Consider the following 24976-nt stretch of genomic DNA (forward strand, 5'->3'; position numbering starts at 1 on the left):
GTGCTGCCTCCAGTAGTAACAGCGCCCCCCCCCCCGTGCTGCCTCCGGTAGTAACAGCGCGCTTCCCCCCCGTGCTGCCTCCAGTAGTAACAGCGCGCCCCCCCCACCCCCCCTAGTGCTGTCCCTGGTAGTAACAGCGCCTCCCCCCCTAGTGCTGCCCCGGTAGTAACTGTGGCCCCCCCTAGTGCTGCCCCCGGTAGTACCAGCGGCCCTCCCCCCTAGTGCTGCCCCAATATTAATATTAAGCTCCCTCCCCCCAGTAATAACATTAACTTCCCTCCCACTAATCTTAACCTCTCCCTCCAGTAACATTAACCTATCCCCCCAGTAAGAACATTTACAGCGGGGACCGCAGGTGGGAGAGGACAGCTGGCGGCAACGACCCAGGGGAGATTGAGAGAGTGAGAGAGGGAGTGGAGTTGGGAGACGACTGGCAGCAGCCCTAGTAATATGCCGTGTGACAGCGGGGAGCGGGGGTGGGACAGGACTGCTGCCGGGAGCGAGGCCGATGTGTTGTAGTGCTCACCTGCTTCCTGTAGCTGCTGCACCTCTCTCAACGCTAACGCTTTCCCCGGTACCCAGGCACACAAGTCTGATGACGAGCAGGAAGCTGGCGGCCAATCAGCATCATGGGGCGTCAACCCCTGTCAGTCTTGTCTCCACCAGGACTTCCTCGTGGAGACAAGATACAATACCAACGTGATTTCCAGCCAGAGAGCCGCGGCACCCCGGTTGGGAATTCCTGCCATAGACAATCATTGGGCATCCACAGGTATTTAATTACAGAATGCATACGTGGGAACAAAAATCGCAGCATGCTCCATTTTTCTGCGGTTCCCGCACAGATGGCTTCCATTGAAGTCAATGGAAGCTATCCGATTCGCAGCACACCCGCAGCGGACACTGCGGACATGCCACAAATCCCACAGGGAAGTCGGAGACTTTAAAGAACAAAAAAATTCACTGCGAATGTGCAGCGGTGTGCCCGCCTGCCCAAGCCCACATTGGAGAAGATGGAGAGACCCACGCAGCCATGCAGAGGGTCCGGACAGGTAAGAAGTGACCTCTTGCCGCGGGCAGGGTGCAATTCTACTGCAGGCTCCTGTCCGCGGAATCCGACCTGCCCGTGGACATGAGGCCTAAGCAGGACAACGCCTTTTAAAGAGAATTTGCTGCAAACCTCACAACATTCACCAGGCATGTATGAACACAATTATGCATGCAGTATAGAAGAAATGTAACAGTAAAATATCTACTGGAGTTGCATAACAGAACGAATTTGCATATTTAAAAATGTTGCCATTTTTTTCCATCTGAGTCATTACATGCTTCTCAGCCAGCCATACCTTATGTCACCGCTTCCCTGCTTTATGTGTTTAGCATGTGCATATCCATCCCATGTCCTCAGTCCTAGATTACAAACCAGATGTTATTTCTGATACTCAGCATAATTTTGTGGAATCCTTCTGTTTCTCGGAGGAGTTTTACCGTGTAATTGCTATTGGCTCGGTGCGCAGTGACTTTCGAATGAAATGCAAAGTTTCTCTGAATGTTCATAAGGAAAATATTGAGCGCTAATCAAACTGACAGCTAAATATTGCAAACATGGCAGCACTGTAGTGTCTTACTGCTGTAGGAAATAAAATGCTGTTGCCAACAGATCTTTTTTGTCGATTCTTCAGAACACGTCCAATACAAATCAGCATTTTTATTGCAGTTATGCTGTTATGTTTAATAAAGATATTTTTATGTACTGAATAAAAAGAATGATTAGAACCAAATTACTTTGGAATGCAGAATAAAATGGAATGAGCATTGGGCTTCCTCCAATCCTATATGGGCATCTTCATTTTGATAGAGGTTTACCAGGAAGCTGAATGACAGCAGATAGACCAGTTTCACACAAGCCTATTGGAACACATCCGTAATACGGACGGCTTACACGTCACATTGCAACCTTAATGTCATCGGTATTTCACTGTTTTAGCTGTTTGCGCCGCCTTATTTTTGGTCACTAGGTTTTTTTTTCTCTACTTGGCAAATACTTAAAACATGTCCATTAAAAATAGGACTTTGTAAATACTGTGTTTACCCAAAATAAGCCACTGCCTTATTAATTTTTGCCTCAAAAGAGGCACAGTCTTATTTTTGGGGGTGTCTAAAGACTTACCTAGCAGCCGGCGTTCGGGTCCCTCGCGATGGCCTGCAGGATGCCGTGTCCTCCTTCACGCTGACAGAGCAGTTCTTCCTGGAAGTGGGGCCTGAATACCCCGCCTCCAGCAAGCTAATGCTCTGATTGGCTGACGTGCTGCTCGATTAACAAATCACAGCCATTCGTTGAATGACATCAAATGGCTGTGATTGGTTAATCCAGCGCCAATAATTTTTTTTTAATAATCACATTTATTATGCACATATTGTTAAAAGGAGAGGATTATCACCAAAGGCGATCAATGCTCCTGCAACGCCTGAAATGACAATGACGAGACTTGGTGCTCTTGCTGGAAACATACCTGATGCAAACAGATTTTGCTTGTCTAAAAAGCAGGTGGACCACCTATATGGTTCCCCAGCATACCATTGGAAAACTGGAGGTCTCATTCTGCTACGCAGTTACTTTGGAAGGTCAGATCAGTGATGTTTGTTAACCATGACCAGGACGACAGGTGGCACATGATCTTGGACCATGAGGGCTCTCAGTATAGCATATACAATGTTTGTGCACCTGCTGGTGATAAGTTTCAGGTTTTTTTGTGTCATCTGTAAACTTAAATTGCACAAAACCGTACCTCACACCTTATCCTTGGAGGGAATCTAAACCATGTTCCCTCCACAGTAGAGGGCAGGAAAGGAGCGACTAGTAGATTAGCTGCCCGTTCAGGCAATGGCATTCTTTCTCCTTTTATAGAGATGATAGGTTTTCTAGATGCATGGTGTATTTTAAATGCTGATGAACAAGTTTTTACTTTTTATTCCTCAACGCATGTTGCATGGTCATGCATTGATTAAGTAGTGATTCTGTGTTCAGCAGAGTTACTGAGGCTGACATGCTGGACTCAGTTATCTCTGATTACACACCTGTATCATTGCATGTCCAAAACACATTTTCGAAGGATTCAGACTCCCTGTGACACTTGCCTGCCTTCCTGGTCAGAGATGATGCGTTTGTGGAAAAAATTGAGGGATTGATAGCTTGAATTTGATCATGACAATGCAATCCACAGAGAAAACACTTGTTGTACTGGGAAGCGGCCAAAGTGTTCTTTCAGGGAGATTACGGAGCTATATGGCCACCAACCGCACATCAGGGAGGCTGAATTGCAAGAAACCAGCACTAAACTGCGCAGAGCTTACATGGCTCTTCTATCATTCCCATCAGAGTAGCTGGGTGTAGTTTGGAAACTTGCTTAGTCTAATTTCGATATGTGGATAGACAGCAATTTATCCGCGAACCTTACCCCGGCTTCTGTGCACACACCTATCACCAAAATGGCGGATGCATGCACAAAAGCCACAGATTGCCAGAATAATTTAAAATCTCACTGCACTTGACTACTAAATGTAGCAGAGAACCTGGAAATTTCATTGGGGGCCGCATTACGCGGTTCTTGGTCACGTGATCACTGTTATTCTTCTGGCTAATAAAGGTAGTCGAGAGCTTGGAGCACCACCCGAGGGCCGCGGTGAGCGGTCTCTGGTCACGTGATCGCCGTTATCCAACAGATAATGGCGATCACGTAAAAGTTAAGACAGTTAAAGTTTGATGCTCCGTTGAGTTTGGGCCCCATTGTGCAGCCATAGAGAAGATTAGGGCCACAATAGGTATGTCTCTAAACACAGGACAAACGGGGTATCCATTTTGCGGTGAAAGTCTTTATTCATATGTGTATTGTACAAAAAAACCTATTTTTAAAATGACACAATTGCCAATAAAAACAAAAAATAGTAATCGTTTTCCTTCTGCTTCATTTCGATTCATTCAAAAACAGTGGGGTCAAAACTCACAGTACACCCCTACATGAATTTTTGCCGGTTCTCTGTCGTTTTGGCCACTCAAGAGCTCTACAAGTGTGTGTAATGGGGCATAAATCCCCTCCAAGCAAAATGTCTGTTCGTTAAGTCACCGGCTGCTCCTTTTGGTTTTGGCACCGTTGTGCATACGGACATAAGATTAGGGCTGCAAGGGTTATGTTTGTGAACACGGGATAAAAAAGGGGATGCATTTTTGGGGTGCAAGTGTCATTCCTATGTATGCTGTACAAAAAACCCTGTTTTTAAAATGACATAATTGCTAAAAAAAATAAAAATCTTAATTTTTTCCTTCCGCTTTGCCTTGATTCATTAAAAAAATGTGACTAATCACTGTGACAGTAGGGTTCTTTTTAAACTTAATTATTTACACTGGGAAGAGCCCACTAACTAATTTTAAACATAAAATATAACTTTTATTCACTCTGTTAAAAATTGAGCTCACTGACAAACATACACAGATATATATCAATCTAAATGATCAATTTACGATCAGTAAAGTATCAACACTGTAGTTCCAATATTAATAGATTCTGTTGGTGGACAAAAAGTATATAAATTATGCACGATCAACTTGTTTTTGTGTATCGTGCAGAAATTAATTTATTCTCCCACAGTCGACGCGTTTCTTCAGTCACCTCCAACCTGTGACTGATTCATCAGGATGGGGAGACAGTATATTACAGAAATAGGTCCACTTTGATGATGGATAGTGAGGATGTATTAATCACTTATCAAAAACTCCCTTTTTTTTCCTTTTCCTGTGGATTTTTATATAGTACGGGAGTTTTCTTTTCCCCAAAAATTTGATGATACTTGTGTTGCAAATGGTCTGAATTATGATATTAATTGGTTTCAGCTCAGTACTTGAAGTATCCAGCCCAGATTGATTTAGGTTTAATCATGGTTAACGGATGCCATCCGAGCTAGATCTCTAACCACATTAATGATATCATTCAGGAATCATGTGGTTACGATAATACACGGACTGGCATCCAACTGATGTATGTATCTTCACTGTGACTCTGTTAGACTAATGGTCATCAGTGTGATCTTATTCCATAAATTATTCTAGTAACTTACTGGGGTACTTCTGTGTAGCTGTCCCTGATGTTTGTTTATAAACCATCAGTAAGTAGCTAACAGATGTTACATAGCTACTTGAAATGTTTTTATATAGGCGGTCATAGACACAGTTGGGCCTCTATATTATGAGCCCATTGATAAACTGTGTTATAATTAGTGTCCTTAGTGCAGCTTTAGGTTAGTCTAAGTCAAAAGAGCTAGATACTTTGGCTCAATTGCAGTGACTGAACACTAAAGCTGACTTAGTTTGCTGCCCAGATCACTAAAGAGAGCTGTAACATAGTACTGGAATCGGATGTGATATCTGATAGCACCCTGCAACCTTTCCCACACAGCACAGCATATGCAACCGCTGGGATCAATGTCCCACAATAAACTGACAGACCTGGTATCCTCTGGTTTGCCAGGGTTTAAGTATACCAAACTCCTCCCCTCTCATTGGGGGCTCGTCTCTGTTTGCACCTATCACAAGATATCCGGCCCTGAAGTGGGCGTTCCCAACTGCTGCAATCATGTGACCACTTGTGTCCCATGACTCAAATCATGTGGCTGCGGATGTCATGTGACCTATTAACTCACAAGGCGCCACACAGGTCCTTAACTATTGCAGAAATTCAGCATTATATCCTGAGTACTGCTGTCTTGCTTGACAGTTTGTTGTTTATGTCTCACTAGCTGTCTGCTTGTTCAACGCCCATACTCACTGTCCCCTTATTAGTTTGAAATCGCTCACTTTTAACTGAGAAACTATCTCCAGCTGTTTTATTATATGAATGATGTATTAAATAGGCGATGCTATTGTTTTATGATCACACTACCTAGCAAACCATTATGAGCAATAAAACATTAGAACAGGGCTGTCGTGTCATTTCTATGATTTGTGCAGTGATATTTATTTGGAGTGGTATCTTTTAATTGTAGCTCAAGCTAACAGCAAATGAACTGATTTTTCTTGCTGAACAAGATAAGTGTTTCCATAAAAAGACTACACCATTGTCTTAATTAAGGTTTTTTATTTTTATTTGATCCATTCATCTCAAAATGTTGCTATTATAACCTGTGTGTTATTACAACCATATTTATTTTACAGATGTATTTTTGAGGTCCTCACATTATATTCATGGTATCTATTAACACTTAAATGAAAGGAGCAAACGACAAACATTCATTCAAGCCATTTGGAGCCACTGAATTCAAGCGATGGATCCATCTTGATTCCTTCTGAAGTAGATCACGATCTACATTGCCTCTACGTGCCGTCAAACGCAGGGTCTCAATTCCTCTAAATACCACCTTATGGGGATCATTCCCATGTACGTCTCGGATGTGGTTTGCTAAACTAGTGCTCTCATTCCTGTTTATGTTTCCTATATGTGAGAGCACTCTTCTTCGCAGTTCTTGTATCGTCTTACCTACATAGTCCTTTGGACAAGGACATGTTGCGACATATACTGAGGTACATAGACGATGTGCTTATACTGTGGTCAGGGGATACTGATTCCTTTCAAGATTTCGTCAACATGTTGAATAAAAACGATCTTGGGTTGAGGTTCACATCAGAGATTAACTCCCAATCAATCACGTTCTTGGACCTCCAAATTTCCAAAACCTCGACTGGCACCTTGGCAACTACTATCTATAGGAAGCCCACAGCTACCAACAATCTCCTCCATTATCAAAGTCACCATCCATGGGCCCTTAAAAAGGGCATTCCAAAAGGGCAGATTTTGAGGACAAAAAGAAATTGCTCTGAACCCCAGGAATTCGAAGTAAAAGCTAGAGAAATGGCGGATAGATTCACAAGACGAGGTTATCCAGAGAACGTGATTAGAGAGGCGCAAACGGCAGCGGCAGTAAGAACAAGAACTGAGCTCCTATCAAGAAAAGTGAAAGAACAGGGTGAAGGTTTAATACGGATGATAGCAACATACGATGAAAAATCCGCCAAAGTTAGGGGAATTTTCCAAAAATATTGGAACATTCTAAGAAGGGACACTGACCTCACAAGATGTTTATCTGAGCAACCCTCTATTACATACCGGAGGGGGAGGAGCGTGAGGGACAGATTGGTGCACAGCCACTATATTCCCAAAGTGGACCCACAAAACTGGCTGGATCAACACCCAATTTCAGGCTCTTTCAGATGTTCGGGCTGCAAAGCCTGTCCTTTTATGGAGAGGACCAAAACCTTCACTGGTGCAGCAACGGGTAAAACCTACTCTATTAGGAGCTTCATAAACTGCAGAACCACAGCCGTTATATATGTCGCAACATGTCCTTGTCCAAAGGACTATGTAGGTAAGACGATACAAGAACTGCGAAGAAGAGTGCTCTCACATATAGGAAACATAAACAGGAATGAGAGCACTAGTTTAGCAAACCACATCCGAGACGTACATGGGAATGATCCCCATAAGGTGGTATTTAGAGGAATTGAGACCCTGCGTTTGACGGCACGTAGAGGCAATGTAGATCGTGATCTACTTCAGAAGGAATCAAGATGGATCCATCGCTTGAATTCAGTGGCTCCAAATGGCTTGAATGAATGTTTGTCGTTTGCTCCTTTCATTTAAGTGTTAATAGATACCATGAATATAATGTGAGGACCTCAAAAATACATCTGTAAAATAAATATGGTTGTAATAACACACAGGTTATAATAGCAACATTTTGAGATGAATGGATCAAATAAAAATAAAAAACCTTAATTAAGACAATGGTGTAGTCTTTTTATGGAAACACTTATCTTGTTCAGCAAGAAAAATCAGTTCATTTGCTGTTAGCTTGAGCTACAATTAAAAGATACCACTCCAAATAAATATCACTGCACAAATCATAGAAATGACACGACAGCCCTGTTCTAATGTTTTATTGCTCATAATGGTTTGCTAGGTAGTGTGATCATAAAACAATAGCATCGCCTATTTAATACATCATTCATATAATAAAACAGCTGGAGATAGTTTCTCAGTTAAAAGTGAGCGATTTCAAACTAATAAGGGGACAGTGAGTATGGGCGTTGAACAAGCAGACAGCTAGTGAGACATAAACAACAAACTGTCAAGCAAGACAGCAGTACTCAGGATATAATGCTGAATTTCTGCAATAGTTAAGGACCTGTGTGGCGCCTTGTGAGTTAATAGGTCACATGACATCCGCAGCCACATGATTTGAGTCATGGGACACAAGTGGTCACATGATTGCAGCAGTTGGGAACGCCCACTTCAGGGCCGGATATCTTGTGATAGGTGCAAACAGAGACGAGCCCCCAATGAGAGGGGAGGAGTTTGGTATACTTAAACCCTGGCAAACCAGAGGATACCAGGTCTGTCAGTTTATTGTGGGACATTGATCCCAGCGGTTGCATATGCTGTGCTGTGTGGGAAAGGTTGCAGGGTGCTATCAGATATCACATCCGATTCCAGTACTATGTTACAGCTCTCTTTAGTGATCTGGGCAGCAAACTAAGTCAGCTTTAGTGTTCAGTCACTGCAATTGAGCCAAAGTATCTAGCTCTTTTGACTTAGACTAACCTAAAGCTGCACTAAGGACACTAATTATAACACAGTTTATCAATGGGCTCATAATATAGAGGCCCAACTGTGTCTATGACCGCCTATATAAAAACATTTCAAGTAGCTATGTAACATCTGTTAGCTACTTACTGATGGTTTATAAACAAACATCAGGGACAGCTACACAGAAGTACCCCAGTAAGTTACTAGAATAATTTATGGAATAAGATCACACTGATGACCATTAGTCTAACAGAGTCACAGTGAAGATACATACATCAGTTGGATGCCAGTCCGTGTATTATCGTAACCACATGATTCCTGAATGATATCATTAATGTGGTTAGAGATCTAGCTCGGATGGCATCCGTTAACCATGATTAAACCTAAATCAATCTGGGCTGGATACTTCAAGTACTGAGCTGAAACCAATTAATATCATAATTCAGACCATTTGCAACACAAGTATCATCAAATTTTTGGGGAAAAGAAAACTCCCGTACTATATAAAAATCCACAGGAAAAGGGAAAAAAAGGGAGTTTTTGATAAGTGATTAATACATCCTCACTATCCATCATCAAAGTGGACCTATTTCTGTAATATACTGTCTCCCCATCCTGATGAATCAGTCACAGGTTGGAGGTGACTGAAGAAACGCGTCGACTGTGGGAGAATAAATTAATTTCTGCACGATACACAAAAACAAGTTGATCGTGCATAATTTATATACTTTTTGTCCACCAACAGAATCTATTGATATTGGAACTACAGTGTTGATACTTTACTGATCGTAAATTGATCATTTAGATTGATATATATCTGTGTATGTTTGTCAGTGAGCTCAATTTTTAACAGAGTGAATAAAAGTTATATTTTATGTTTAAAATTAGTTAGTGGGCTCTTCCCAGTGTAAATAATTAAAAAAATGTGAGGTCAAAATCTGCAGTACACCCCTAGATGAATTTGTTAAGGTGTCTAGTTTTCGAAATGGGGTAATTTTTGGGTGTTCTCTGACGTTTTGGCCACTCAAGGGCTCTACAAGTGGGCCTAAAATGCCTTCAAGCAAAATGACTGTTCTGAAAGCCACCGTCTGCTGCTTTTGGTTTGGGCCCCGTTGTACATACGGACAGAAGAATAGGGTATGTTTATGAAAACAGGACAAACGGGTATTCATTTTGGGTTGTAAATCATCATTTTCATGTGGATTATAGAAAAAAAAATCCTGTCTTTAAAATGACATATTTGCAAAAATATGAAATTTTATTTTTTCTCTTCTAAATTGCATTAATTCCTGAAAAAAAAACTGTGGGGTCAAAATACTCACGCCCCTCCCCCTCATTGAATACATTAAGGGGTGTAGTTTTTAAAATGTAGTAATTTGTGGGGGTATCTATCATTCTGACACCTATGAGCCTTTGCAACCTTGGCTTGGTGCAGGAAAGCAAAGTGTTCCTCAAAATGTTGATAATCAATGTTACATTTGTACGTCTCCTAAATGGTTAAAAAAACTAAAGTTTTTCCAATGTGAGCCCAGAATAAAGTAAACAGATGGAAATATATATCTTATAAAAAAAAACTTCTATATTATGTTTGCACATATTTAAGATATTGCAGTTGGAAATGTGAAAAAGATATATATATATATATATTTTTTATTTTTTTTTTTAAATTTTTTTTAATTTGCCCAATTTTGACGCTTTTAATAAATATACACATTCTATCTGTCTATTTTTACCGCCTGAATGAAGTACAACATGTGGCGAAAAAACATTATCAGAATCACTTCAATATGCAAAACTTTTACGGTGTTATTCCTTGTTAAAGTGACACATGTCAGATTTCCAAAATTTGGCATGGTCAAAGCGCAAATGGGCTTGGTCACTAAGAGGTTAATTCTTGTGAACTCTTTGGATGTTTCACAAGCATTCCATTTTGAAATCTTTGAGGGGTTCAGTTATTGAAAATTGGTTAATTTTATGGGGGCTTCTAATATATACATTCCTCAAGTTACTTCGGCAATAAACTGGTCTCTGAGAAATAGGTTTTGGCTATTTTCTTCAAAATTAGAAAAATCTCCTCTATACTTATAAGTTCTCTGCTACCCTTCCCCCTCCCAAAACATAAAAGGATGCTAACAAAATGATGCTAACATGAAGGGGATATATGGTAAATGCTGTTCATTAATTATTTAGTATGGTATGACCCTTTTTTTTTTTTTTTTTTGCCAGCAGAGAAATTTCATTTAATACAATATCACCCTAAAATGACCACTAATAAAAAGTACAATGTGTCTTAAAAAACATTCTCAGAATTACTTGGATTAGTCAAAGAATTCCGAAGTTATTACCACCTAGAATAACACATGACAGCTGCTAAAATTGCTTGCTTTACTAGGACGGAGGAAAAAAGTTATAAAACCACTGCAACCCCCTCACCAACAGTCATCTGGGCCGTACTGATGTGGTGAATAGTCATAATGCCCTGGCTGTAATCACACTTATTTTGCTTTTGATTGACATCCAATTTAGCGTGTAAAGTCAGCTCTGTGGGTTGAAGTATAGCCAGGTCATCATGACTATTCACCCCCTGCAGCATTGCCCACATGCCATGGCTATTGGAGAGCAATGTGTAGCCGTTTTAGATCTTTTTTTTTTTTCCTCCTAGTCGAATGAGGAATTTCAACAGGGACATGTCTGGAAAGATATTTACTAAGTACTATAACGGCAAAGTGTTGGTTTGCTAACAAAAACACTCGCAGGTTCCCTTTTTAAACCTAAAAATGTTGCGATCCCTTAAATGCCTTCTACTCAACCAGTATTGTTTGCTAATATCATGCTGTATTCTTAATAAACCTTTTTTCTTGTCTCCCACAGAACTGTGTTTTCTGCAAACAAAGAGTTACAAACTCTCCTGGAGCTTGTATCCAGTGTTCGTATGGGCGCTGTCCCACCTCCTTCCATGTGACTTGTGCTCATGCTGCGGGGGTAGTTATGGAGCCTGATGACTGGCCCTTTGTAGTGTACATCACATGCTTCAGGCACATGATCAATCAAAACATGGTGAGAATGTATTTTTTTTGACCGTTTCTAATTATAATAATTTGAAGTCTTCCAGAGCGTGGTCACAACATTACAGAATGATGAGTACTTTGTGCGTGTTCCTAAATCTGTCACTTCTGTTTGTTACCAAGTGTCATGTGGAGGCAAGCTTAAGGCGCTTTTCAGAATATAAGCTATATAAAATCTTTGCTTTGAATACTTTAACATTTTCAGCTGATATTGCAGATGACCAAGTGGAAGAATTCAACCTTAAGTTAAGGTTCCTTTACACAGGCCAGTAGTCACCTGAATAATCACTCAAATGAGCAATTTTGGGCAACTCTCAGCCTGTGTACAAATGGCTCCTGACAGGGCACAGAGCAAGAAGCCGCTTAGATGTCGCTAGTTGATCTATTTCAGGTCACTGAAAAAGAACGACTACTGAGAGGCTTCTCACTCAGTATAAACAGGAACTGCTCCACCTCCATGTAAAGCACAGCAACGACCATTGCTGGTACATTTGTCCGGCTCTTATGTGCCCGACCAGTCATACTGCGTAAAGGTACCTTTAGCCATCAACCATTGAGTGAATTGAAAGAATCTATTGTAACATCGGCAAGAAAAGAGAAAAAAATGGACTAGAATGAGCGTTACAAACAACTCAAAGCAGAAGCTGTGAAAGGCCATATCTGAGGTCTATTCTCACAGGTCAAGATGGCCCAAAAACCTTTCATTGCACGTAACAGCACAATCAAAGGCAAATATGGGAAGGAACTTAATGACCTGAATGACCAACAGAGTATCAAGGATTGGTGGAGGGAATACACAGGAACTGTATGCCTGCAACCACATACCTGGACCATTTCATGAGGTTGAGCCTGTAGACTTAGAGCTCTCCATTATTAAGCCGAAAATAAAGCGCCAGACATGGATAACGTTCAGGCAGAGCTATTGCTGCCAGTACCAGTGAAAACCATTACGGCACTGCGCCAGACAGTATGGGTATCCACACAATTTTTTCTTGCATGGGTTTGTAACAAACAAGTCATGCCACACAAATCTAATTTTTTTCTGTGACAGAATTACCGACTGAGTTGATCAGGGAAATGCGGTGGATATAGTATATCTTGACTTCAGTAAAGCATTTGACAAAGTATCTCATACCAGCCTTATTCAGAAAATGACCAAATATGGGATTGACAAGGCAACTGTTAGGTGAATTCACAACTGTCTGATCGTACAAATAGTGGTCATAAATGGTTGCACATCCAAGTGGAAGAATGTATTAAGGGGGTACCACAAGGCTCTGTCCTAGGCTCAGTGTTCAACATTTTTATAAATGATCTGGATGAGGGAAATGGATGCGAAACTGATCAAATTTGCCGACGACACAAAGCTAGGAGGGATAGCTAACTCTAGGGAAGAGAGGGTAAGTATTCAAAAAGATCTAGAAAAGCTTGCACAGTGAGCAGCGACTAACAGAATGGTATTTAACAAGGAGAAATGCAAAGCCCTACGTATGGGCAAGAAAAATGAAAAAAACACTAACGGAACCGGAGGAATTGAGCTAAGCAGCAGCACATGTGAAAAAGACTTGGGTATACTAATAGATCATCGACTGAACATGAGTCAACAATGTGATGCAGCAGCCAAAAAGGCAAACACAATTCTGGGATGTATTAAAAGAAGCAGAGTCTATATCACGTGAGGTCGTTATCCCCCTCTACTCTTCGTTAGTCAGATCTCATCTGGAATACTGTGTCCAGTTCTGGGCACCTCACTTTAAAAAAGACATAGACAAACTGGAGCAAGTTCAGAGAAGAGTTACCAAGATGGTGAGCGGTCTGCAAATCATGTCCTATGAGGACCGGTTACAGGATCTGGGAATGTTTAGCTTGCAAAAAAGAAGGCTGAGAGGAGACTTAATAGCTGTTTACAAATATCTGAGGGGCTGTCACAGTGCAGAGGGATCAGCCCTATTCTCATCTTCACAAGGAAAGACTAGAAACAATGGGATGAAACTGAAAGAGAGGAGACACAAATTAGATATTAGAAAAATCTTGCTAACAGTGAGGGTGATCAACTGGTGGTACAGGTTACCACGGGAGGTGGGGAGTTCTCCGTCAATGGAAGTATTCAAAGAAAGGCTGGACTAATATCTGGGGATGATTTAGTGAATCCTGCACTGCGCAGGGGGTTGGACCAGATGACCCTGGAGGTCCCTTCCAACTCTACCATTCTATGACAATGGCCACAGGACTGGAAAAGATCTGTTTTCATCCCTCTACCAAAGAAAAGGGACTCCCAAAATTGCTCCAACTACCAAACAATAGCCCTTATTCCGCATGTAAGCAAGATCCTTCTCAAAATTGTACAGAAAAGACTGAGATCCATATTCGAAGCGGCACTCCATGATGCCCAGGCAGGATTCCAACGAGGACGCGGCACCTGCGACCATATTGCAAACCTGCAATGGACCATGGAAAAAGCTTGAGAATACTAAAAATATCTACATGTGCTTCATTGACTACATCAAGGCCTTTGATTGCGTTGGTCATGACAAACTATGGCACGCCCTACAAGAGCTAGGTGTATCGGCAAATCTAGTCAAGCTGATAAAATCACTTTATATCAGTCAAGAAGTCATTGTGAGAGCACAGTATGGGGAAACTGCTGTGTATACCCTGGACAGCAAGAGTAACAGAAGTCCTGAATTGTATAAGGCCCGATATCCCTGGAGGACAAAATGATCAGACTTGTGTATTTTGGCCATGTAACGTGAGCAGAGTGGCTAGAAAAATCTATAATGCTTGGATAGATCAGTGCCAAAAGAAGACCCGGCCGCTAAAGAGCACGATGGCTTGATACTAGCACGGATATCAAATAACTGATAGAAGCATGCAAAACCGAAAAACATGGGGGAAGCTCGCCATTAGGGCCGTGAATGACTAAACTGCCAACAAAGTGACGAAGTTAGTCGAAGCAAACCTGAGCGCAAAGTTTGTGATTATGATACACTTCTGCTCATGATACACTTTACCAGAAATCAAAATCAAATAGTAATGTACAGGGCACAATAAATGCAATTTCTAATACTTCACCATCAAGCAAGGTGTATCGTCCAATTCCTGCTGCACTTTTTATGCCAAGATCATCTAATCCATAAACTAAGTTTTATGAGTGTATTCATTTTATTGGCTATAGTAGTCACCAAAACTCTGCAAATGGTGAGCCTTTTTTATGCATTGAATTATAAGACAATTTATTCTGTTATGTACTTTTTTTTTTTTTTTTAAATTTCTTAGAGCATTGCTTGGGCTGACATTGGGGTGAATTTGCTGGGACATCCACTGGTGGGAAGATTGTCAACTGTCTTTAATGTCTTCCACTTGTGGATAAGCTTTCTCACGATAGAATGATGGACTCTAAATTGTTTGAAAATTACCTTATAACCATTTCCAGATTGATGGACAGCAACAGCTGCTTCTCCAAGATCATTGCTGATTTTAACTCGCACCTGAATGCTCCATACCAGTAAAACTGCCAAAACCTCTGATTTATAGAGGTGGTCACACTTGCTGATTAATCAAAGACTTTTGCTACTTACTCCTTAATTTCTATGGGAGTAGTAAAGGTGTGTTTTATTTTATCACACGATGCTTCTGCATTTAGATATGGATTTTGTTAAATGACACACTGTAATTTTGCCATGTGGAGTTTATCTGAGGTTGTATTTACCTAATTTTTAGACCTTCTAAAGGCCAGATGGGTTTTTTTATTATTGCCTGATACGTAGAATCATGGAATTTAAAGAAGATGTACATAATGTTAGTGACTGTATTACCGGCTTTCTGTTTCTCAAGTGTTGACTGTCATTTGGGGGTATGACAGCCTGTATGTGATGACTGTGTGAACTAGATATCATGTGTGAACCAGAGCCTAGTACAGAGGAAAGTACGGCAGTAGGTGGAGCCTCTAATGATGACACCCTTCCTTTTTCTGTCATGGCTGGGGAGTCAGAATCAACTAACTATAGTGATGTTCCTACAGTCAGTCAAAGAAATCCGGAGAGACGATCCCTTGTCTCACAATTTGTCTGATCTTGAGGTGAGGAAAGATTAGTTTTGTGCTGAGCAGCTTAACCCTTTCCAATCCAATTTGTATCCTGGTTTTCCTAGGGGGCTTACTCTTTTTCTGCCATTATACAACGGCGCTATATGCTGGCTAAAGCCAGTACTGCATGAGGTGACACGTTGGATTGGCCCCGACAGCAGAGAGGCTGGCAATTAACCGTAAGAAAACCCCGATGCATATCTTCCAACATCGGCGCTGTACAGCCTTAAATCATAATGTCTTCAGATGTCAGGCAGTGGATTGGAAAGGGTTAAACTCTTATTAGAGCCAGGGCAAATTTGAGGGTTATTGACAGAAAAGGGTGGAGACTGAGACTAATCTGTCTTTTTCCTTGGATGGTTATAAAAAAAAATTTAAAAAAAACTTGTACCAGGTAGTAAAAAGGAGAGCGGATCTTGTGGAACAATTAATTGTTCTGAAGGCATAGAGAAAAACTGTTAAATCTTGCTCATGGTCACATTATGGGTAGACATTTGGGAGTTGAAAAGATTGACAGAAAAGTGCAAAGGTTATTTTGGCCTGGGGTACACCGAGATCTGAAAGATTGAGTCCTGCTACAATCCTTCGTAGACCCTTGGTACCTGTATCCGTTATTACAATGCGATTTGAGAGAATCGCAATGAAACTATTGGGGCCTATTGTAAAATCTATCCTAGGTCACCAGCATATTTTGGTAATAATTGATTATGCTATTCGCTATACTGAAGTGATACCATTGCATAATACATCCTCTACAAACATAACTAATGAGTTTGTGGAGGTGTTCAGTTGAGTGGGATTACCAAAAGAGCCTTATAGACTAGGGTACCTTCTTTATGCCAAGCGTAATAAGAGTTTTATAAACTATTTAAGGTCTCACACCTGCGTACATCTGTCTAATACTCACATACTGACGGCCATGCGTAAGAAAGGTGTGGATAAAGATAAGAAAAAATTAGAACTTTCTTCTTCATGATCTTATTTTTGCCATTCGTGAGGTCCTTCAGTTTTCCACAGGGTATTCTCTATTTCAATTGCTTTAAGGATGATACTACAAAGGGCTTTTAGATATAGTAAGTTAGACCCTATAAAAGTGTCATTGAGCATGATTGATTCTCAGCATATGGCCCAGGCTCAAAAAGCACAACAAAGGGTATATAACCGCAGTTGTTTTCATACCAACTGTTAAAGTAAATATCTGGCTAAATGGCAAGGTTTCTTTGAGGTGTTGGAAAAAATAAATGAGGTAAATTATAAAATTCAGGAGACTTCGCAAGTTTAGCCTGTCAATTAAATAAAGCCATGGAAAGATAGACCCTCTCTGGCTGCAGACACTTTTTTTTTTTGTGTCTTATCCAGAACATTATTCTACCCTTAATGCCGGAAGTAACAATACCTGACATCCTGGCCAATATGTAAAAGGTAGAAGTGCAACGTTTCCTCCTTTTAAAATAAGGCGCTTTTTCTGAAATTCCTGGTTGTGCCCTTCTAATTAAACGTATGATTACTGAACCAGGTAAAAAGATTACGTTGAAGACCTACAGAATACCAGAAGTAAGAAGAGAAGTTATTTCTGAAAAAGTAAAGAAAATGTTGGACCTCGATGTAATTAAGGAATCCAGCAGTCAACAGCCCAATAGTGTGATTCCACAGTCAGACAGCAGTTGGAGGTTTTGCAATGACTTCCGTAAGCTAAATCCTATTTTTAAATTTGATGCTTACCCTATGCCATGAGTTGATGAACTCCTTAACAGACTAGGGAGTGTTGGGTTATATAACAAATCTAGATTTAACTGAAGACTACTGGCAAATACCACTTACTGAAAAAAACAAAAAAATCAACTTTTGCTGCTCCTGATGGCTTCTTTCACTATGTTGTCTTGCCAGTTAGTTTACATGTTGCCCCAGCAACCTTTCAGAGAGTGATGGATAAAATATTAAGATCTCCCCACAGGCCGTATACTGCAGCTTAGCATGATGACATAATTATCCAAAGTTCAGATTGGGAATCCCATCTACCCAGAATACAGCCTGTTATTTCCTGGCTGAAGCGGGGCTTACTTCTAATCCCAAAAATGTACTACTGAGTTAGAGGAAGCCAGGTACGTGGGTTGTACCATAGGATGTGGTCTTGTAAAGCCCCAAATAAGTAACATTGAAGCCATTCAAGCTTTGCCTTCTCCTGTGAAAAAAGCAAGTTTGTGCTTTCTTGCGAATTGCAGGTTACTATAGAAGACTTATTACAAAATTTCCCTCCACTGCTGCCCCTTTGACAGACTTGACCAAATGGTTAAGTAGACACAAGAGGCTGAACAGTCATTTTAAGCCCTTAAAAATGTTTCCTGTGATCAGCCTGTATTGATTACCCAAGACTTTAAAAAACAATTTGTATTACAGATGGATCTGATGTTGGCCTGGGAGCAGTACTTTCACAGGTACGAAATGGTGAAGAACATCCCATACTGTATCTGAATTGGAAGCTAAATGATAATGAAAAGAAATACGCCATTGTTGAGAGAGAGAGGGCCTTGCTATTAAGGGGGAGCACTGTAGGCGCTCTGATACTTCCTTCTTTGTTGACGATTTTAGTTGGTCACAGGGTCATGCCCTATTTAATTGAATGTGTGAAAATTAAAGAGAAAAACAGGAGAGTCACAAGATGGTTCTTGGCCTTGCAGAAATACAGTTTTACTGTAGAACATAGAGCAGGAGCCCAAATGAGAAATGCAGATGCTTAATCCCAAGTTCATTGCTTTGGGACCTCATATGTTCGTCACTAGGTGGAAACAAGGGTGGAGAAAATGTGACAATCCAGGTGGAGAAGTGATAAGTTGAGTGTATATTTCTTGAAGATTTATAGATTCATCTATATAAAGCAACCAGGGATTTATTCCAGTGAAGAAAGATTGATTCCCACTCCATCTGGACAGTCCTGGGCGCGATGGGGAGTCCTGGGCGCGATGGGGAGTCCTGGGCACAATGGCTCTTTGAAAAAGTCTGAAAGTCGGTCTTTCTCAGTCTGGGGAAAGAAGCGGGTTCTGTGGATGTGTGAGAGCACAACATGGCAAGTTGGATGAACCATGTTTGGTGCCAAGTATTAGGCCTACACTGTTACATAGGTGATACCTCATGTATACTTGGAGCCCGGAGAGGCATAGGTTTTTTTTTCTTGCTTTGTTTTATTTCTGTCAACTGAAACCTACAACAAGAACTGGCTGATGTCCGTGGCACTAGAAGCTGACATTGGACTACCGTTTTGTGGTGTGCCTGCTGCAAAGTGCTTTGTCTACCCCAGGAGACATCTGTCTTATTATCTGAACCCTTTATAGTATATGTATATTGTATACACCCAATGCAACAGTCTTATGTTACAAGTGGTCAACATAAGATAAGTGTATGACATGATACTCCACGTATTGGAATATTCAGATAACAACTAACCAAATATAAATTTAGAGTGCAGCACATTTCTTTGGAACATAATACACATGTCAGAGGGTTACAGACCAAAGATTGGTGTCTGCCCTGACATATGTTTCGGCCCAAAGCCTTCATCTGGGGGTGGCACTTACACATAGCAATCCAGTGCAATACAACAAATAGAATACACACTGGTGTGTGGCATGAAAACGCAATCCGCTTATAAATATACCTGGTCCACTAAATGGCATCGCACACATATCAAGCCATTGTTTCCTCTTCAGAAATCCTGTAATGTCAGATGTACATTTTGGTATTCATCATGATAGTATCTTTGTATTAGGGAGATTAAGTTTAAAGAAATTGAAATCTTTAGAGGAAACCTCCCTACATCTCCATAAACTGAGTTATGGTGCTGTAAGGGAAGGTGTCGGGAAGCCAGGTGATGTCGTTTTTTTTTTTTTGTTTTTTTTTTATGGCACTGCCACCAGGTGAGGATTGCGCGGCTTACAGAAATTTGACTCTTAACAGATTGCTGTGCATATGCTCTCCCATACAAGTCATTTAACCGGATAGGAAAGCGTGCGCATGGCAATCCGAAGAGTCAAATTTTCATGTGCCGCACCATCTTTACGGGGTGACAGTGCTGGTACCAGGGAATGGGTGACTATAAAAAATGCATTACCTGGCTTCTTGTCACATAGTGCATGTCATTGTAGGGTGTACTTGCAGCCTAGTAGGACAGAGCTGGGGTCCTGGTGTTGTCAGTTTAATTTGACTGTGCACCTATCATCTTTAACTCTGGTGGGTGTGTCAGCTCTTAGTGTACACTGGGGTAAATTAGGGAGGGTTTTTAATTTCCTCCTTGTCTGGGTTCTGTGCTGGTCAATTCAGTATAGTCTTCTGCAGTTGGTAGAGGACATCTCTGGATCTTCTGATAAGTACAGAGATTTATTGCTGAGATTTATTTTTGAAAGGTTTTGTTTTACTCATATTGTGGTTCTCCTTTGTCATCAATTATCAGGGTTAGTGAGTGGCAGAGGCATAAGGGTTGGATGCATCCTTATCAGGGTGCGCCATCCACTAGTAAGCAGGGGTTGTCACCCTCTAGTTCCCGTTGGGGAAAATTAGTGTGAAGTGAACACTGACCAGTTGGTGTTTTGGTTTACAGTTATTGCATGCTTGAAGCAAACGTGATACCTGGGTTCAAATCCCACCAAGGACAACATCTGCATGAATTTGTATGTTATCCCTCGTGTTTGTGTGTATTTGCTCTGGATGCTCGGGTTTTTTCCAACACTCCAAAAACATATCAATAAGGGGACTTAGACTGTGAGTTTCAATGGGGGAATCAAGTGGTATACAGCATTGCGGAATATGTATGTGCTATATAAATGTGTAAGATTTTAAATATCCCTGTGATCACGCAGACACTGCTCCTGTTTTTAACTGCTCGGGTCATTTAACCAGTTAGGAACCACAGTCTAAGTCATTTGACAGAGGAACTTCCCCTATCCCATCTGCATTGTGGGTATTACAAGTGGTTTGCCAATTAAATAAAGGCATACTGACAAATTTGTTCTCTTAGAAAGACAACTTAGTTACCAACCTGACTTCATGCTTTTGGAAGACCTCCAAAGGTGTTTTAGTAACGTATGAAGATGGTAAAGGCTACACAAGCATTGCTAAGGACCTGGGTGAATATCAGTTCATAATTAAGCAAATTTATCTACTGACGGTAGAAAATTCAGGACAGTTGCTTCTCTCCTTCGGACTGCACTTCCTGTTGTACTGACTCCAAAGACATAACCGCAATTCTGAAAGAGTTGAGGAAGAAAACCTAAGGGTAGTGGCAAAAGCTATGCAAACTGCAAAAACCTTTGTTCATGTGACTACTATTAATTAAATTAAACCCTAGACAAGAAAGGTGTTTATGGATGGACACCACAAAGGAAGCTGCTGCTGTCCAAAAAAAAAAACTTTCGACCTGCCTCAAGTTGGCCCAAGACCACCTGGATGTTCCACAATGCTGCTGGGGAAATGTTCTATGGACTGATGAGATGTGTTTTGGAATGGACAAGTCAAAGTCCTGAGCTTAACCCTATCAAAATACTATGGCTAACGCAAGATATCCAAGAAATATTGATTAACTGAATTGTGATATAGGTTCTTTCATGGGTGAGTGGCACTGTGCAGTCACCTCCCAACCCTCTATGAGAGCATGGCATCCTCAATATTATTGTAGATACTATCCTGAATGCCAATCCTTGTTTTTTGTTTTTTCTAATTTCTTCTTCTGGTTACTTCATGGTTCTCAGAAAAGCAAGGCTGAAAATAAAACAGATAACACTGTATCTTATGGGGAAAGTCCAATTGTGGAATCCATGAGGGGCATCCGTGAAGAGGCATTCAAAAGCATGTACTTTCACTTTGTCATTCACTCACTGATACGAATTGCGTATATTTTGCAGCAGACTGCGTCCTTTGAAGTCAACGAGGGCGTCGAAATTGTAGGCCATACGCAATTAACATCGTGTGTGAGCTGCGGCTACCCGCGTCATCTCTTAGCAACGGCACGGGAAATACAAATACTGAAAGTAAACCACCTAACAGAAAGCTGACTACTGTATCTCAGCAACTACACTCTATGTACTATACATTCTTATACCTGTATTCCGCAAAATGCTGATAGGTGAGAAGTACGGTAGTTGAAATTCAGAGTGAGACAAAAGTATCAAAGCTTTATGTATACCTGATTGTTTCTTCTTACAGGTCAATACAAAATTAGCTTTTTTTAATGTTACTGCTATGACTTGATTGTGCTTTTTCTTACACCTACTATATTTTTTATTAACATGGCACACCATATTCTTTTCTCAGGTCTGTTGAGCAACACTGAAAAACTACCATCTTACTGATCAAAAGTGACATTTTAAACTTCTATACATCCTTTTTTTCCTGACAGGAGTTTTTTTTTCTCGGGTCTTAGCGCAAATTAAAAAATGTTCCTGTCAGTATGTCATCTTTCACATATCAAGTGTTTTATATGTGAAGTTGTTTATTTTTCTTTCCAGCTTATCTGAATCCCTTCATGTGAACATACAAAATATCCCACAAGGTGTATATTGTAATCCTTCCAAAAGCTTCTACTCTAAAATGGGTTGCAGTCCATATGTAACCTTATTCTAATTGGCACCAGTTACCAGTTCATCCTTATGCTCTATAGTCGCTTCCTGTACAATGAAGTACGGATCTTTTAATGCCAAATGTGTCAATTCTATTGTATTCTGAGACAAAGTGAAAACACTTATAGCTGTGATGCTGAAACATTTCACTAATAAGTAGGGGCTGTGTAGCTACATTAGCAGATGTCTAGATTTGTGACAGGATGCCTAATGCATCATGGGATTTTGTTTTAAAAAAAAATAATGTTCATATTAACATTGGGCATTTTATTTATTTTGCCTTATTAGCATTAGATGGGGGTTCCTTAAAATTATTTCTAACTAAAGCTGAGCATGATATATAACTCTGGTTTATTGGGACATTATGACACATATCTTAGACGTTTATATTACATGATTTACCTACCTAATAATTTTGCCTGAACAGCGCTCAGGCATGGAGAAAAATACCTTGCACTTTAGCCTGAGCACTGTTTGGGTGGGTGGGGAGCTGCTATTCTAATGGCCGTATGTCCAGCTCGAATGAAGCTATGGCTGCAGTTTTAGTGTAAAGCCAAGAGTCTTTGCTTTCAAACAGGACTAAAATTACTGTGCTAGCCCCATTCTATCTGGAGATAGAGCTGGTTGATATGAGGGCTGCACATGTTAAACTTGCACTGCTCACTTCAGCCTTTGCTGAGGACAGCTGAGCAGGGGGAGAGCAAGATCTGTTATTATGCTGTCTGTGTCTGTAAGCCTGCAGAAGAACCCAGGGAAGCGGGCATCATGGAGATTTTACCATGTTATCACACCCTCCCTTTTTATCAGCCAAGAGAGCATTCTTGCTCTCTGATTGTTTCATATAGGTTGTTTTCTTTCATAAAATAATTAATTAGTTAAGCATTCACTCATGTAATCACTCCATTGCACCTAATTGGGCTATTTAGGGTTCCACAATCTGAATGTTTAACCTCCCAGATGCCCAAGTGGTTTGAAGGAGAAAAAAACCCCACTATGTTGATATCAACTGTGACTAATTTTCTTATATATGTTTGTTTTTGTTTCAGAGAAGCAAAGCAACCACGAAACGTATAACTATTGGACAGTCTGTGATTGCAAAACACAGAAATACAAGATATTACAGCTGCAAGGTTGCAGACATAACCTCTCAGACCTTCTATGAAGTAGCGTTCGATGATGGATCTATCAGTAAGGACACATTCCCAGAAGATATTGTTGTAAGTAGATAAAAGCGTTTTTGAGGAAAAAAGTGTGTATACAGATTTGTTATTGTATACCAGTAATTTTAGACGTCAAGAATAACGGGATTTCCAATAAGATTGCCCATAAATATAAGATGGCAGTAAGATTAGCCGTCCGTAAGAATACATTGTTAGACAAGTCAAGTATGGAGTTTTATATACTGACAACACCTGTCTATAAGGCAAACAAAGGATCCATTTATATTTATAATCCAATATGCCAGCTCCATCAAGAGACAGTCGGGCTGCCCCACATACATTAGATTGTTGGTAAATCATGACCACTTGATGAAATGTTTTTGGCCAGTTTTTAATTTGAAGCTGTAAGTTTCCTGGTTACACAAGTTTTAGGGACTTTCTATTTTTGGCTATAGCTTCCAGTTCCTTGTTTTTCTTGTTTACATAACTGCATCATATTTTTAACAAAGTGTTCATAAAAGATGGTATTCGGAAAAAGATCACTACACAAAGAAGAAGGTAAAATAAAATATGTAAAGTAAGAAGAGATGCTTCACGGTTTCCTGTAGAGCGTGTACCTAACACGTCTGTATATATTTATATATATACTGTGCGAATGGCATACCTACAGATTTGAACAATTGTAAGAGTTGTTTTTCGAGGGTGAACAGACAAGAATTTATTGTACTTTTCTAACAAAACAGAAAATTATTTTCTTAGGCAGTTTGTAAAAATAAACACCATTATGCAAATTTTTGTTAATGGAAAATTCCTTTAATCAAGGTATGTAATCACCATCCAGAAAATCATTTGAGAGGCTTAAGCCAGTATTTGTGTATAATCATCATTTTCTCATCTGCTTGTTTTCAAAGTACGTAATGTATTTTTTGGGAAGAAATCTTGCTAAAAAAAAAAATGTGTAGTTAGAGCCAGACGACCCCAAACTCACTGATTGTTTCCATAATAATAGGGCAGGGTGCTGATCAGGGTTGCCAGCTGTCTGGAAACTGCTGGACAGTCAATAAAAATATGGCGCACTTTTCCAGTGAAAAAAGTTCGTAGTTTTTTTTTTTTTAAGTAGTTGGTACTTGCGCAGGGTAATGTGATTGTAATTATCATTTTACAGCTGATGGGAAATGCTAATAAGGATTTCATATCAATTTCTTAATTATAGACATGTACTAGTTATAATCTTATTTTTCATTATGTCTGTAAGAAATGTTTGTCCATTAATTTTGGATTGGTTATTCGGAGAAAATTAAAATTTGTGCTGGCAATTCTGGTGCTGATACAACACTTGATGATACCCTCCCAGTCATCTCTATGACCCCATTTACACTGATAGATTATCACTCAAACAACAGTTTGAGTGACCGTTTTGGGCGATCAT

General features: G+C 40.3%; 1 protein-coding gene across 1 annotated transcript in view; it reads left to right on the forward strand.

Moving 5' to 3' along the window:
* Nucleotides 1-24976, forward strand: part of KDM4C (lysine demethylase 4C) — a 236788-nt gene that overhangs the window by 184146 nt on the left and 27666 nt on the right. Inside the window, exons 14-15 of the mRNA XM_066604256.1 lie at nt 11505-11690; nt 23434-23604. Coding sequence (XP_066460353.1) covers nt 11505-11690; nt 23434-23604 — 357 coding nt within the window. The remainder of the gene's footprint in view (nt 1-11504; nt 11691-23433; nt 23605-24976) is intronic.

Source organism: Eleutherodactylus coqui, chromosome 5 (genome assembly GCF_035609145.1).
Source record: "Eleutherodactylus coqui strain aEleCoq1 chromosome 5, aEleCoq1.hap1, whole genome shotgun sequence".
In the NCBI taxonomy this organism is placed as follows: domain Eukaryota; kingdom Metazoa; phylum Chordata; class Amphibia; order Anura; family Eleutherodactylidae; genus Eleutherodactylus; species Eleutherodactylus coqui.